At 44.0% G+C, this 13146-nt stretch overlaps 2 protein-coding genes across 2 annotated transcripts; one reads left to right on the top strand and one right to left on the bottom strand.

Moving 5' to 3' along the window:
- Positions 1–1519: 1519 nt before the first annotated feature.
- Positions 1520–9585, bottom strand: LOC135513791 (replication factor C subunit 5-like). The gene is made up of 11 exons (XM_064936725.1): positions 9434–9585; positions 9072–9136; positions 8712–8848; positions 8448–8527; positions 8134–8207; positions 7590–7749; positions 7115–7196; positions 5150–5279; positions 4171–4248; positions 2065–2119; positions 1520–1931 (listed from the first exon to the last, which is right to left on the bottom strand). The coding sequence occupies exons 1-11, from the start codon at positions 9478–9480 to the stop codon at positions 1832–1834; spliced, it is 1008 nt and encodes a 335-aa protein (XP_064792797.1). The 5' UTR covers positions 9481–9585; the 3' UTR covers positions 1520–1831.
- Positions 9586–9649: 64 nt separating this feature from the next.
- On the top strand, positions 9650–10632 carry LOC135513793 (uncharacterized). Its single transcript, XM_064936727.1, has one exon. It carries the CDS (start codon positions 9736–9738, stop codon positions 10216–10218), a length of 483 nt encoding a protein of 160 aa, XP_064792799.1. The 5' UTR covers positions 9650–9735; the 3' UTR covers positions 10219–10632.
- The last annotated feature ends 2514 nt before the right edge of the window (positions 10633–13146 follow it).

A 13146-nucleotide genomic window follows, 5' to 3' on the forward strand; every position in this document is an offset into this window, starting at 1 on the left:
AATCAGCTACTGTCCTCACTGGCCACAAGGACTGGATCAGCCACTGTCCTCACTGGCTACAAGGACTGGATCAGCCACTGTCCTCACTGGCCACAAGGACTGGGTCAGTCACTGTCCTCACTGGCTACAAGGACTAGGTCAGCCACTGTCCTCACTGGCTACAAGGACTGGATCAGCCACTGTCCTCACTGGCCACAAGGACTGGATCAGCCACTGTCCTCACTGGCTACAAGGACTGGATCAGCCACTGTCCTCACTGGCCACAAGGACTGGATCAGCCACTGTCCTCACCGGCCACAAGGACTGGATCCTCACTGGCTACAAGGACTGGATCAGCCACTGTCCTCACTGGCTACAAGGACTGGATCAGCCACTGTCCTCACTGGCTACAAGGACTGGGTCAGCCACTGTCCTCACTGGCTACTGGATCAGCCACTGTCCTCACTGGCTACAAGGACTGGATCAGCCACTGTCCTCACTGGCTACAAGGACTGGATCAGCCACTGTCCTCACTGGCTACAAGGACTGGATCAGCCACTGTCCTCACTGGCTACAAGGACTGGGTCAGACACTGTCGTGTCTCATCAGACTGCAGCATGGTGGCATCCTGGTTTGACAAAGTTAGACCCCATGACTCAACATGCCGGAATGCTCCTCAGACAAGGAAAAATGTATATGAGTTTGGGAATAATGAGATAATACTTATTGGCGTCCATTTAAAATTAATTTGAGATGTTTGGAAGTATTGACTAATGATAGCAGTCAAGGGAGGAGAGCATATTTATTTATTTTAACCTTTATTTAACCAGGCAAGTCAGTTAAGAACAAATTCTTATTTACAATGACGGCCTACACCGGACGACGCTGGGCCAATTGTGTGTCGACCTGTGGGACTCCCAATCAAGGCCGGATGTGATGCAGCCTGGATTATTGGCATCCATTTGAAATTGAGTTATTTGGAAGTATTGAATAACTAATGATAGCACAGTCAAGGGAGGAAAGCTTATTTGCCTCCATTTGGAAAGCATAACAAAATTGTGGGAATATTGTATGACAGAAGTGACGGAACTTTCTAGGGCCCTGAGGTGATGCATCTTTCATTCCGATATTCTCTGAAGTTGTTTGAATAGGTGAAGGCAAGGGTTCTACTTTGTGGTTTAGACAACAACAAAATATCAGTAATGTCTGATCAGCTATTTGTTCAAAGAAATCTCTCAGGATGTCAAAATGCTAATGGGTGCAAATAGCTAAGTGACTCAAACATGCAACTGAACTCTTAAAAGTATTGAATCCTAACATTATTCAGGTTAATTTACATCAATGTAATACAATTACTAACAAGAACAACTAATCTACATTTTTGTGCTATATTGTATGATAACTATTATAGTGTGTATTTTGTTATTTAAATGTGTACATTTACTGAGAGTAAATCTAAAGTTTGCATTGTGTACAGTAAATTGGTCTACTGAAACGTTATTCAATGACTTTTGTACACAGCATACAATAAGACACTAGATTACATAAGAAACCATTTTATTTGACAATCAATATCAAAATGTAAATAAAGACAGGAATATTGAGCAGACAAGTAAGTTTTTATGAAGTTAGTCTCGAGTGAAATGTTTTTTTTTTTTGTGAACAAAAGGGTATCAAAGCCTTTAAGTCAGTTAGCACTAACTCAACGAACAATGGTCTTGACCAGCAATGTAGAAATTGCATCAGGTGTGTTAGTGCTGGGCTGGAATAGAAGCCTGCACACCCTGTAGCTCTCCAGGACCATAGTAGGTGACCTATGTGTACTAGACGTTTGTGACTGAGGACTACTGGTCTAGGCGGCCTCATTGACCACGATGTCTCTCACTGCCTGGAAAGCCGCCACCATCGAACTCAATTGGATCTTCTCACTAGTTCCAGAGGCCAGCCGGTACCTAGAAAAATATTAGTAATCTTAATTTACATTTAAATCATTCAGCATATGCTGCTATCCAGAGGAATTTACAATGAGTAAGGTATACAATTTGATGGGTATATAACCACCATACTGAAGATATGAGCACTTACTCAATGTCTGCCAACTTGATAAGCAAGCCCATCCGAATGGCAGGAGGGAAGTCCACTGTAAGAAATCAACAAACACGGACGGTTATTATACAGCACAGAAGTGGAAAAATCTCTCAAAACATGCACCATAAAATGAACTGGTGTAACGCCGTGACTTTGATCTTAGCGGAGTCGACCCCCCCCCCCCACGAACTCATCCACATCTTCTGACCAGGAAGGACCCCTTATCCTTACAATCTGCATCTACACAGGACTGAGGCGTCGACCAATCTCTACAAGTCACAAGAGGAGACACCTCTCCACGGGGGAGGAAAACCCCCATTGTTCTTCAATGGCTTCACCTCACAACAGGAAATCACCCAGCTAAGAAGCAAACCTTCTTCCTCATCTTCCTCCTTTTCAAAACGAGATTACAGACTACCGTCAAATGGCTGCAGTTTGAATGTCAAAGGAATTAGCATCTGTGGAGGCTGCCCCAAATGGTTCCCAATCAATGGAAGGCCATTCACGTAAACACAACAAAGAGATGTGTCAGAGGCGAGGCCCTGGGACCGGACTGCTACAGTGAAGACACTCAACGTGACAAAAACATTCAAATGCTCTTTTACCAAAGAATACAGAGTGTCGAGGAGTATCTCTGATATCCAGTGGGACCAATTTGATTGTTTAATTATGCTACAGTATGGCTTTCACTTTGCTTTGTGACATGAATTTCAGATTATTAACATGTCAATGTTAGTATCTACAGAACCGCAAGGAAATGACGAACACTGAAACAGGTTTTGTGACTGCACAAAGAAAGTACAGGCAGTTATGGACATAATTCTTTATGAACAGAACCTAACTCAGCCACACCTTCTTTCACACTTGGACTCAAGTGGGCGTGACTGAGCTAAAGCTCAGCCAATCAGACTACAACACAACAAGCTGCTTGCGTTACTGTCTTCGAATTCATTGGCGGCAATCATTCTTCGGATTAATAAATTAACTGCAATTTTTATTGCTAATAGATCATTAGATTTGATGAAGTACCACAGACAAGCAATTCCCTCCAACTCCTTTTAAATCTAGGCCCCTGCACGCTCCTTTTAAATCTAGGCACCTGCACGCTCCTTTTAAATCTAGGCCCCTGCACGCTCCTTTTAAATCCAGGCCTCTGCACGCTCCTTTTAAATCTAGGCCCCTGCACGCTCCTTTTAAATCTAGGCCCCTGCACGCTCCTTTTAAATCCAGGCCCCTGCATGCTCCTTTTAAATCCAGGCCCCTGCATACTCCTTTTAAATCTAGGCCCCTGCATACTCCTTTTAAATCTAGGCCCCTGCATACTCCTTTTGCCAAGTTTTGCATCCGTGCTTCTCTAGCATTACCTTCAGGTAGCTGAATGCGTTGCTAAAAATCACTATCCAACTTCTGTACTCCGTTCAGGGAACCCCATTCCTTTATTCAGTATCAGTTTACTGTTATATAAGGAGTGACATCTCTAATATACGGTACAGAAGTGTACCAAATCCCTCAAAAAATATATCATTGCATCATAAAAGGTATCAGTGCTATAATTCACAGGCCCTCTATGGTAACACCTGATGAATCTGCCAAGACAGCTTAGTGAAACACATAACTTCAGAAATAAGAAAACAGGCATTCACTGTCAGGCTAAAACGTTGCAGTAGTGATGCGTGCCACACTTAACACTGGCAAGCCATTCATTCTACAATGAGAACACTGGCAGCCATGGCAACCGCGAGGGGTCTCCCGGGAAACCAGAGGAAGAAAACATCACTATGCAGTTCGCTCTCCTAGCAGCTCACCTCTCATATAATGTGCTGAATGAAGTATGTTTAGAATAGATCTATCAACTATAGATAGATAACAGTAAGCTAGGCCCTGCCTGGCAATCTTTTTTTTCAAAGTCCATAATCTAGTATATAATTCACACATTAAAAAGACCCCGACAATTAACACATTTAAAAAAAATACAACTTCAGACTTTGGGGATACAGTGATTGTACCTGTGATGCATTCAATGGAAATACCCATCCCATACAATATGGAAATCTCTAGAACCACAGCAGTGTACAGGTTTACTGTCTCCAGTCCAGTCCTTACCTCTGTGGATCAGTAGGTGGACCTCAGTCAGGATGTCATGCAGGGCTAGGCCTTTCAGCGTCTTCAGCTGGAGAATCTCTGTGGATCACAAGCTAAGGAACATCTCTCAATATCAAGGATGGGATTTGTCCTTCAGTATAATTCCAGGAACTCATGATATTCTGACATGATCCTCGATATATCCATACATACCCAGAAACTGACATACAGTATCATCACCTAGCCAACTTTCAGATGTCATTCAGAGCCACTTCCTAGAAGAGGTAGAAACATCAAGGCATTCAGAGCCACTTCCTAGAAGAGGTAGAAACACCAAGGCATTCAGAGCCACTTCCTAGAAGAGGTAGAAACACCAAGGCATTCAGAGCCACTTCCTAGAAGAGGTAGAAACACCAAGGCATTCAGAGCCACTTCCTAGAAGAGGTAGAAACACCAAGGCATTCAGAGCCACTTCCTAGAAGAGGTAGAAACACCAAGGCATTCAGAGCCACTTCCTAGAAGAGGTAGAAACACCAAGGCATTCAGAGCCACTTCCTAGAAGAGGTAGAAACACCAAGGCATTCAGAGCCACTTCCTAGAAGAGGTAGAAACACTAAGGCATTCAGAGCCACTTCCTAGAAGAGGTAGAAACATCAAGGCATTCAGAGCCACTTCCTAGAAGAGGCATAAACACCAAGGCATTCAGAGCCACTTCCTAGAAGAGGTAGATGCCACAGAGTACAAGTTGTCCTCATATACCACATATTGGAGATATTATGCTAATTTGAGATGGATATTGAGCCATTCCTAGATCCTGCAGTGCTATATGTAGATATCATACATTGGCTATATTGTGTTATTTGAAAGAGCTGCTTTGGCAATACATAAACCGTGGGGGGGGAAACGAGCCATTTGGTTGTTGAAAAGAGTAGGCTAAACATAACTTGTGGTAATAGATATCGTTGAAATACATATGGTTGTGGGAGAGAATAAAGGATACGGTTGTAAGCGGAAGTGAAGTCCTTGTTTAGCGACCAGTCCAGGATGTTGGCGATATCGGATCGTAGTGGGTGACCAGTGCAGGTGTACACATTATCCTCGGTGACCTTCCCATACGCCATGCTGGTGCTCTGAGAAATACATGGGAAAGGAATCAGCCAGTCATTAGAAATAACAAAAAGAAATCGACCATAAGGAGTGTCCTCAGAATCTGGGCACCGATATGGAAAATCCATATCAGTTGCAGTTTATTTAAACAATTTACACTGAAACAAAATATAAAAAGCAACATGTAAAGTGTTGGTCCCAAGTTTCATGATCTGAAATAAAAGAACCCAGAAATTGTCCATCCACACAAAAAGCTTATTTCCCTCAAATTTTGTGCACAAATTAGTTAACATCCCTGTTAATGAGCATTTCTCCTTTGCCAAGATATCCATCAACCGGACAGCTGTGGCATATCAAGAAGTTGATTAAACAGCATGATCCTTACACATGTGCACCTTGTGCTGGAGACAATAAGAGGCCTAAAATGTGCAGTTGTCACACAACACAATGCCACAGATGTCTCAAGTTGAGGGAGCATGCAATTGGCATGTTAACTGCAGAAATGTCCACCAGAGCTGTTACCAGATAATTCAAAGTTCATTGTTCTAACATTAGCTGCCCAAAAGTTGTTTAAGAGTATTTGGCCGTACGTCCATTCCGGCCTCACAACCGCACTCTTGTATGGCATTGTGTGGGCAAGCAGTTTACTGATGTCAACGTTGTGAACAGAGTGCCCTATGGTGACAGTGGGGTTGTGGTATGGGCAGGCATATGCTGCAGACAACGAACACAATTACATTTTATCGATGGCAATTTGAATGCACGGAGATACTGTGATGAGATCCTGAGGCCCATTGTCGTGCCATTCATCCGCCGGCCTCACCTCATGTTTCAGCATGATAATTCACGGCTCAATGTCACAAGGATCTGTACACAATTCCTAGAAGCTGAAAATGTCCCAGTTCTTCCATGGCCTGCATACTCACCAGATGTCACCCATTGAGCATGTTTGGGATGTGTACGACAGCGTGTTCCAGTTCCCACCAATATCCAGCAACTTTGCACAGCCATTGAAGAGGAGTGGGAAAACATTCCACGTCACAATCAACAGTCGTATCAACTATGTGAAGGAGATGTGTTGAACTGCATGAAGCCAACGGTGGTCACACCAGATTGGTTTTCTGATCCACGCCCCTACAGATGCATAACTGTATTCCCAGTCATGTGAAATCCATAGATTAGGGCCTAATTAACTTATTTCAATTGACTGATTTCCTTATATGAGCTGTAACTCAGTCAAATCTTTGAAATGGTTACATGTTGCTTTATATATATATATATATATATATAGTTGTTCAGTATAGATGTAGTTTTTTTTTTATCAATAACATTGCAGCTGTATTCATCTTCTGTTAACTTCCAAGGCTTTGTGAAATTCAGACGACTGCTTGTTGACTGCCCATTGGGCCTGGTGTGAATGTTCAGGGGGTCTGAACCTACCTAACCAGTTGAATACAATCAACCATTGTTCAGCAGGCCAAAAAGTATGCTAAATTGTGAGCCTGTGAGGTCAGTTTAATGGCTACAGGAACAGTCATGTAATATATAGGGTACCAAACTATATCAAATACATTTTTATTTGTCACATGTGCTGAATTACACCAGATACCTGTTGTATCTGTCACCTTACAGTGAAATGCTTACTTACAAGCCCTTAATTAACCAACAACACCGTTTAAAAAAAACTTTACGTAAAAAAAAAGAGAGAAAAAAAGTAACAAATAATTAAAGAGCCGTATCGAATTATCGATTTTGGTGCCCACCACTAGCCAATACATTTAGACCAGCAATAAAAACTCAACACTGTGATGCAATTAATCACATTTAGCTACACACACCGGTAGCACTCTTTCCGTACCTGCAGTATGTTGAGGGATCTTCTCATGTCTCCCGATGACAGGGTCACAATAGCTTTCATTCCATCTGGAGTTACATCAATGCTGCAGGGACAAGAGCAGACATGCGTCTCTGATTAAAAGGCAACAGTAAAACCCAGACATTAGTCTCAAGTAAGTTTCAAGTTGTATTTCTCACATGGACAAGTACAGTGAAATGCTTAACTTGCTAGCCCTTAAAAACAGTTTAACAAAAACAAAACAAAAAAAATGGAAGAAATAAGAGATAAAAAAATTATATTAATGTATCAGAAGAATGTAAGCTATATACAGGGTCAGTGCCAGTACCAAATTCCTTGAGGAACACAGTGATCTACCACCTGAAGCCCCCGGCCCCCACTCACCTCCCCCGGCCCCCACTCACCTCCCCCGGCCCCCACTCACCTCCCCCGGCCCCCACTCACCTCCCCCGGCCCATTAACTCCTGAGCCCCCTCACCTCTCCTGCTGGATAACAAACTCCAGCCTGGGTATCATCTGGTCCTGAGACAGGGGTCCGAAGCGGAACCTGGTGCAGCGAGACTGCAGGGCTGGGATGATCTTAGACAGGTAGTTACAAATCAAACAGAACCTGGTGTTTTCTGTGTACTTCTCAATGACTGTAGGAGAGGTAGAGGGGGAAGAGAGGGGTAGAGGGGGAAGAGAGAGGTAGCAATAGGAGTAGAAACCGGCAGGGAGAAATGGATGTCAATGATTTGACGTTCAGTGGGCATATGCTCATTAAAATGTTGTAATGTAGAATATAAAATGTGAACTGTTAAATCAATGGCATCTATTACAAGCAATTGTAGCACATTAATATTCTAAATAATCAGGCTAATATGCGGTACCCCTCCCAAATGCATTTAACATTTGCATGATGTCTCATGTCCCATGTTACAGTAAGCAGATATTTTCATCAGTGAGAATTACTGGTTAGCTCGCAGGCAGCTCATTTGGCCAGTTGGTACACAGCAGGTGAACAACTCAAAACAGATGGTTACCTCGCCGCAGTGCATTCTGGGCATCCCGGGTCATGGCATCAGCCTCATCCAGTATCACCAACTTGAAACCCTTCCTGGAAGACAAAGAAAAATAAATAAACACAAATGATGTTGTCAATTGCAGTCAGGGTTGTCTAAGGACACGGGTACTTGCAGTCCTTTGTGTTTCCTTGTCCTCGCTGAAAAGACTGGGAACCTGATTGCAATATGGTAGACAACTACTGGTAGATAAGAGACCTACTTCTCTACAAATACAGATTCTGTCAGTGACTGCAAGGAAACAACCTTTGAAGTATTATTCATTATTGTCATACTTGAATATGGTCCTGGTGCTGGCAAAACTCAGGATGGGTCCTCGTACAACATCGATACCTCTGTCGTCTGACGCATTAAGCTGCAAATAAATAAATGTATGCATTATTGATGCACCCGAGAACAGTTATGTATGCCGCACACTAACATTGAATGTTAAGAATCAATATTGCTCACTGGAAAACACGACAACCCTCAAGTGCAGTGTTATGAGCACATCATTTGTCTTTGATAACTCTACATATCAGGACTGAGTTATTACGTACCTCCAGGACCATAGCGTTGAACTCCTTCTCCTTGTAGAGCTGCTTGGCAGAGGCGAGAACAGTAGATGTTTTCCCTGTGCCTGGGGGTCCATAGAACAAGAGATGTGGCAGCCTGTCCTCACTGATAAATGTCTGGACTGAAAAGAGAAAAGGATTGATTCCGACAAATATGTTGTTACATATGCACTCATGCAACAACAAAAACACAACTGTAGTTCATTTGAGAATTAAACATTATTTTGAATAAATTCACTTGACTATATATTTGAAATGAATTGTTGTTGGAATGAATAAAGGTCAGGTTTTTTACAGCAGCAGTTCCATCCCTGTTGTTTCAAAGACTGAAAAAAACATACTTACTGGTGCTTAATATGTCCTTGTGAGAAATCAAGTCATCTAAGGTCTGTGGCCTGTATTTCTCAACCCTAAAATAAAGATATAACATGTCAGACAGCATCGCGCATGCGTGGCTACATTGTAAGCAGGGAAGAGGTGGTGTGCACGAAAAAACAAGGCAACTAAAATACAAATCACAACACTTTGCTACACCGTATAGGCAGGGGAAACATATTAACACAATGATTGGGGTTTTGTCGAGCTAATTAGGCCTGCTAACATAGCTAGCTAGCTAGTTAATTAATTAGTTAGCATGCTTGCTGGCAAGAAAAAAGCTAGTTAGTTAGCTAGCATCTGACACCGGCTAGCTAGTGGGCTCAATTTACCACGGCAAATTTCTTGACTGCAACGGTATCTTGCCAATCGATGCCATTTGAATCGATTCAATTTGTTCTCCAATTTTCACCAATATATTATCCAAATGGCGCGCTTTACTTCAACAAAACGTGCGTTACATTACAATACACAGTTTACGGCAGGTTTGCAACCAATCGCATCCGTTGTTTTACTGTGGGCGGAGTCAAATTACTCTTTATAATATTTCGCGGCATGCTGCCATTTCCTTTTCCGTCGACGTTCCTCTCCAAGTAGCAGCTCTTCTTGTTCAGTCCGCAAAAGACAAAGAAACATGTCCGACGAAGGAAAACTTTTCGTCGGTGGCCTGAGCTTCGACACCACAGAGCAATCTCTTGCAGAAGCGTTCTCAAAGTATGGAAATATCTCTAAATGTGATGTCATCATGGACAGAGAAACAGGAAGGCCTCGTGGATTCGGCTTCGTAAAGTACGACAATCCCGAGGATGCGAAGGACGCTATGGATGCAATGAACGGCCAGTCTCTCGACGGCAGAACCATCCGTGTGAACGAGGCAGGCCAGGGCGGTGGTGGAGGTCGTGGTGGTGGCGGTGGATACAGAGGTTCCCGAGGTGGTGGTGGATACGGCGGTGGAGGTGGATATGGTGGAGGCGAGAGGAGTTACGGTGGTGGCGGAGGAGGCCGCAGCTATGGCGGAGAAGACCGAGGATACGGAGGTGGTGGTGGTGGTGGATACAGAAGCGGTGGAGGCCGAGGCGGGTACTCCTCTGGTGGCGGATACAGGGACAATCAATAGGTTGGGCCCAGGAAGGCTACGGAGACCGTTCTAGGCCGGGGATCCTACAGAGACTGCTAGCTACAACAGTTAACGTTATGCTGCACACGAGTAAAACTCCGATTCAAGATCATCCCTTGGCTGGCTGTATTTAAAAGATGCGCTCCTCAAGAAATGTCCACGTGTTGTTGTTGACCGGATGACTTTTGTAGTCCTATTCTGTGTTTAATTAGCTAAGTTAGCTTGCTAGCTAGCTCGAGCGTCTTTCAATTTAGCCACGTGTGTCAGCCATTCATTTCCAAACCATGTGAAAAGTTCATGTTCTCTTGCCCAGTAACATTCCACCTTTGTACTTTCTGTTTGTATCCTCAACATTATTTTTTGTGTCAATTTTGGCTTTATGGAACCTATTAAACGATTTCTTTGGAAAAACGACTTCTCCTCATGTTATTAGTGAACCAGTTTTATCAATACATATTTGTGGTTGGATTTATTCTGCCAAGGGCCTTAACGCGACAATCCGCAGTTACAACCACAGGGCCACCCCCTCAGTACAAAACTGCAGGGTGGGTCTGGGTCGATATAACCACGCAAATTAGGACTGACCATTATATCGGAGTTGTTTTATACGATGTGCAAGTAGGTGTTGGGCTCATGGGGCATAACATTTATATTTAACAGTCGACGGGTGCATATCGTTTTATGAATCCAAAAATGGGGTGTCGCAACTGCAGATTGCCCCGTAAGACTAAGGTGTGTCAAACGTCTTCACAAAATTATTTCGGTAAAACTAAATTCGCCCACAAACACGAATATAATAGTATGTATATAGCTAGCTATCTTAAATGACCGCCTTTTCGCGAATTTAAGTATCTGATTGTACGGGACTGGATACGGAAGTAAAGCGGAAGCGGGCGTCGCTTTCGCACAACTGAGAAGTGGTTTCCACTAGAGCGCACAGCCACAAAGTTAAAATACGGTTTATCGTAAAAGTTCATGAGAAATTGTAGCTTTTTGGTCTGAATTTAGGTATACGGCTATTAGTGTGGTTAAAGTAATTCTAGGGTTTAAAACATTTGAAGATACATTGTAGAAGTAGGCAGGATTTATGACTTTGTGTCTGTGGTAACTAGTGACGACCGCGTAATATCAAGAGGGTATATTTTGTAATTTTTCAGTTACACAATAACGAATGTCGAAGGCAGATACCAATTCAGTCGTTTGCTTGTCAATATATATATATACCTTAATACCAGAACAAAGGCTTCTAAAATTAAGAAATCCCCCTGTTCAAAATCAAAGTTTATCGGTGGTATACGCAGTTTTACAGATGTTATCGCAGGTGCAGCGAAATGCTTGTTTCGTGCTCCCACAGTGCAGCAATATCAAGCAATACAATAATACACACATAATCAAAAAGTTTAAAAAAGAAAATAACTTAAGACATCAAAACGAGCAATACCAGTCTGGAATAGAAATAAGTGAATGGTGTGTATGGACAGTATGTGAATAGAAATGGTGTGTACAGCAGTAGTTATATAGGATGAGCCTTGACTAGAATATGGTATGTACATATGAAGGGGGTAAAACAGTATGTCAACATTATTAAAGTGACCTGTGTTCAATGACTATTTACATGGTTGTCGAGTGGCACAGCAGTCACTGCATCCCAGTGCTTTAGGTGTCACTACAACCGGCTGTGATTGGGAGTCCCATAGTGCGGCGCATAATTGGCCCAGTGTCATCCGGGGTAGGCCGTCATTGTAAATAATAATTTGTTCTTAACTGACTTGCCTAGTTAAATAAAGGTAAAAAACATATGGCAGCAGGGTAGAGTACCAGGTGGTAGCCGGCTGGTGACAGAGTCTGAAGTTCAGGACAGGGTACTGGGCAGAGGCCGGCTAGTGACTGTCTAAAGTTCAGGACAGGGTACTGGGCAGAGGCCCGCTAGTGACTGTCTAAAGTTCAGGACAGGGTACTGGGCAGAGGCCCGCTAGTGACTGTCTAAAGTTCAGGACAGGGTACTGTGCAGAGGCCCGCTAGTGACTGTCTAAAGTTCAGGACAGGGTACTGGGCAGAGGCCCGCTAGTGACTGTCTAAAGTTCAGGACAGGGTACTGTGCAGAGGCCGGCTAGTGACTGTCTAAAGTTCAGGACAGGGTACTGTGCAGAGGCCGGCTAGTGACTGTCTAAAGTTCAGGACAGGGTACTGGGCAGAGGCCCGCTAGTGACAGTGTCTAAAGTTCAGGACAGGGTACTGGGCAGAGGCCCGCTAGTGACAGTGTCTAAAGTTCAGGACAGGGTACTGGGCAGAGGCCCGCTAGTGACAGTGTCTAAAGTTCAGGACAGGGTACTGTGCAGAGGCCGGCTAGTGACTGTCTAAAGTTCAGGACAGGGTACTGTGCAGGGGCCCGCTAGTGACTGTCTAAAGTTCAGGACAGGGTACTGGGCAGAGGCCCGCTAGTGACAGTGTCTAAAGTTCAGGACAGGGTACTGGGCAGAGGCCGGCTAGTGACAGTGTCTAAAGTTCAGGACAGGGTACTGGGCAGAGGACGGCTAGTGACTGTCTAAAGTTCAGGACAGGGTACTGGGCAGAGGCCCGCTAGTGACAGTGTCTGAAGTTCAGGACAGGGTACTGTGCAGAGGCCCGCTAGTGACAGTGTCTGAAGTTCAGGACAGGGTACTGGGCAGAGGCCGGCTAGTGACAGTGTCTGAAGTTCAGGACAGGGTACTGGGCAGAGGCCGGCTAGTGACAGTGTCTGAAGTTCAGGACAGGGTACTGGGCAGAGGCCCGCTAGTGACAGTGTCTAAAGTTCAGGACAGGGTACTGGGCAGAGGCCGGCTAGTGACTGTCTAAAGTTCAGGACAGGGTACTGTGCAGAGGCCCGCTAGTGACTGTCTAAAGTTCAGGACAGGGTACTGGGCAGAGGCCGGCTAGTGACTGTCTAAA

Source organism: Oncorhynchus masou, chromosome 25, assembly GCF_036934945.1.
Source record: "Oncorhynchus masou masou isolate Uvic2021 chromosome 25, UVic_Omas_1.1, whole genome shotgun sequence".
NCBI lineage: Eukaryota > Metazoa > Chordata > Actinopteri > Salmoniformes > Salmonidae > Oncorhynchus > Oncorhynchus masou.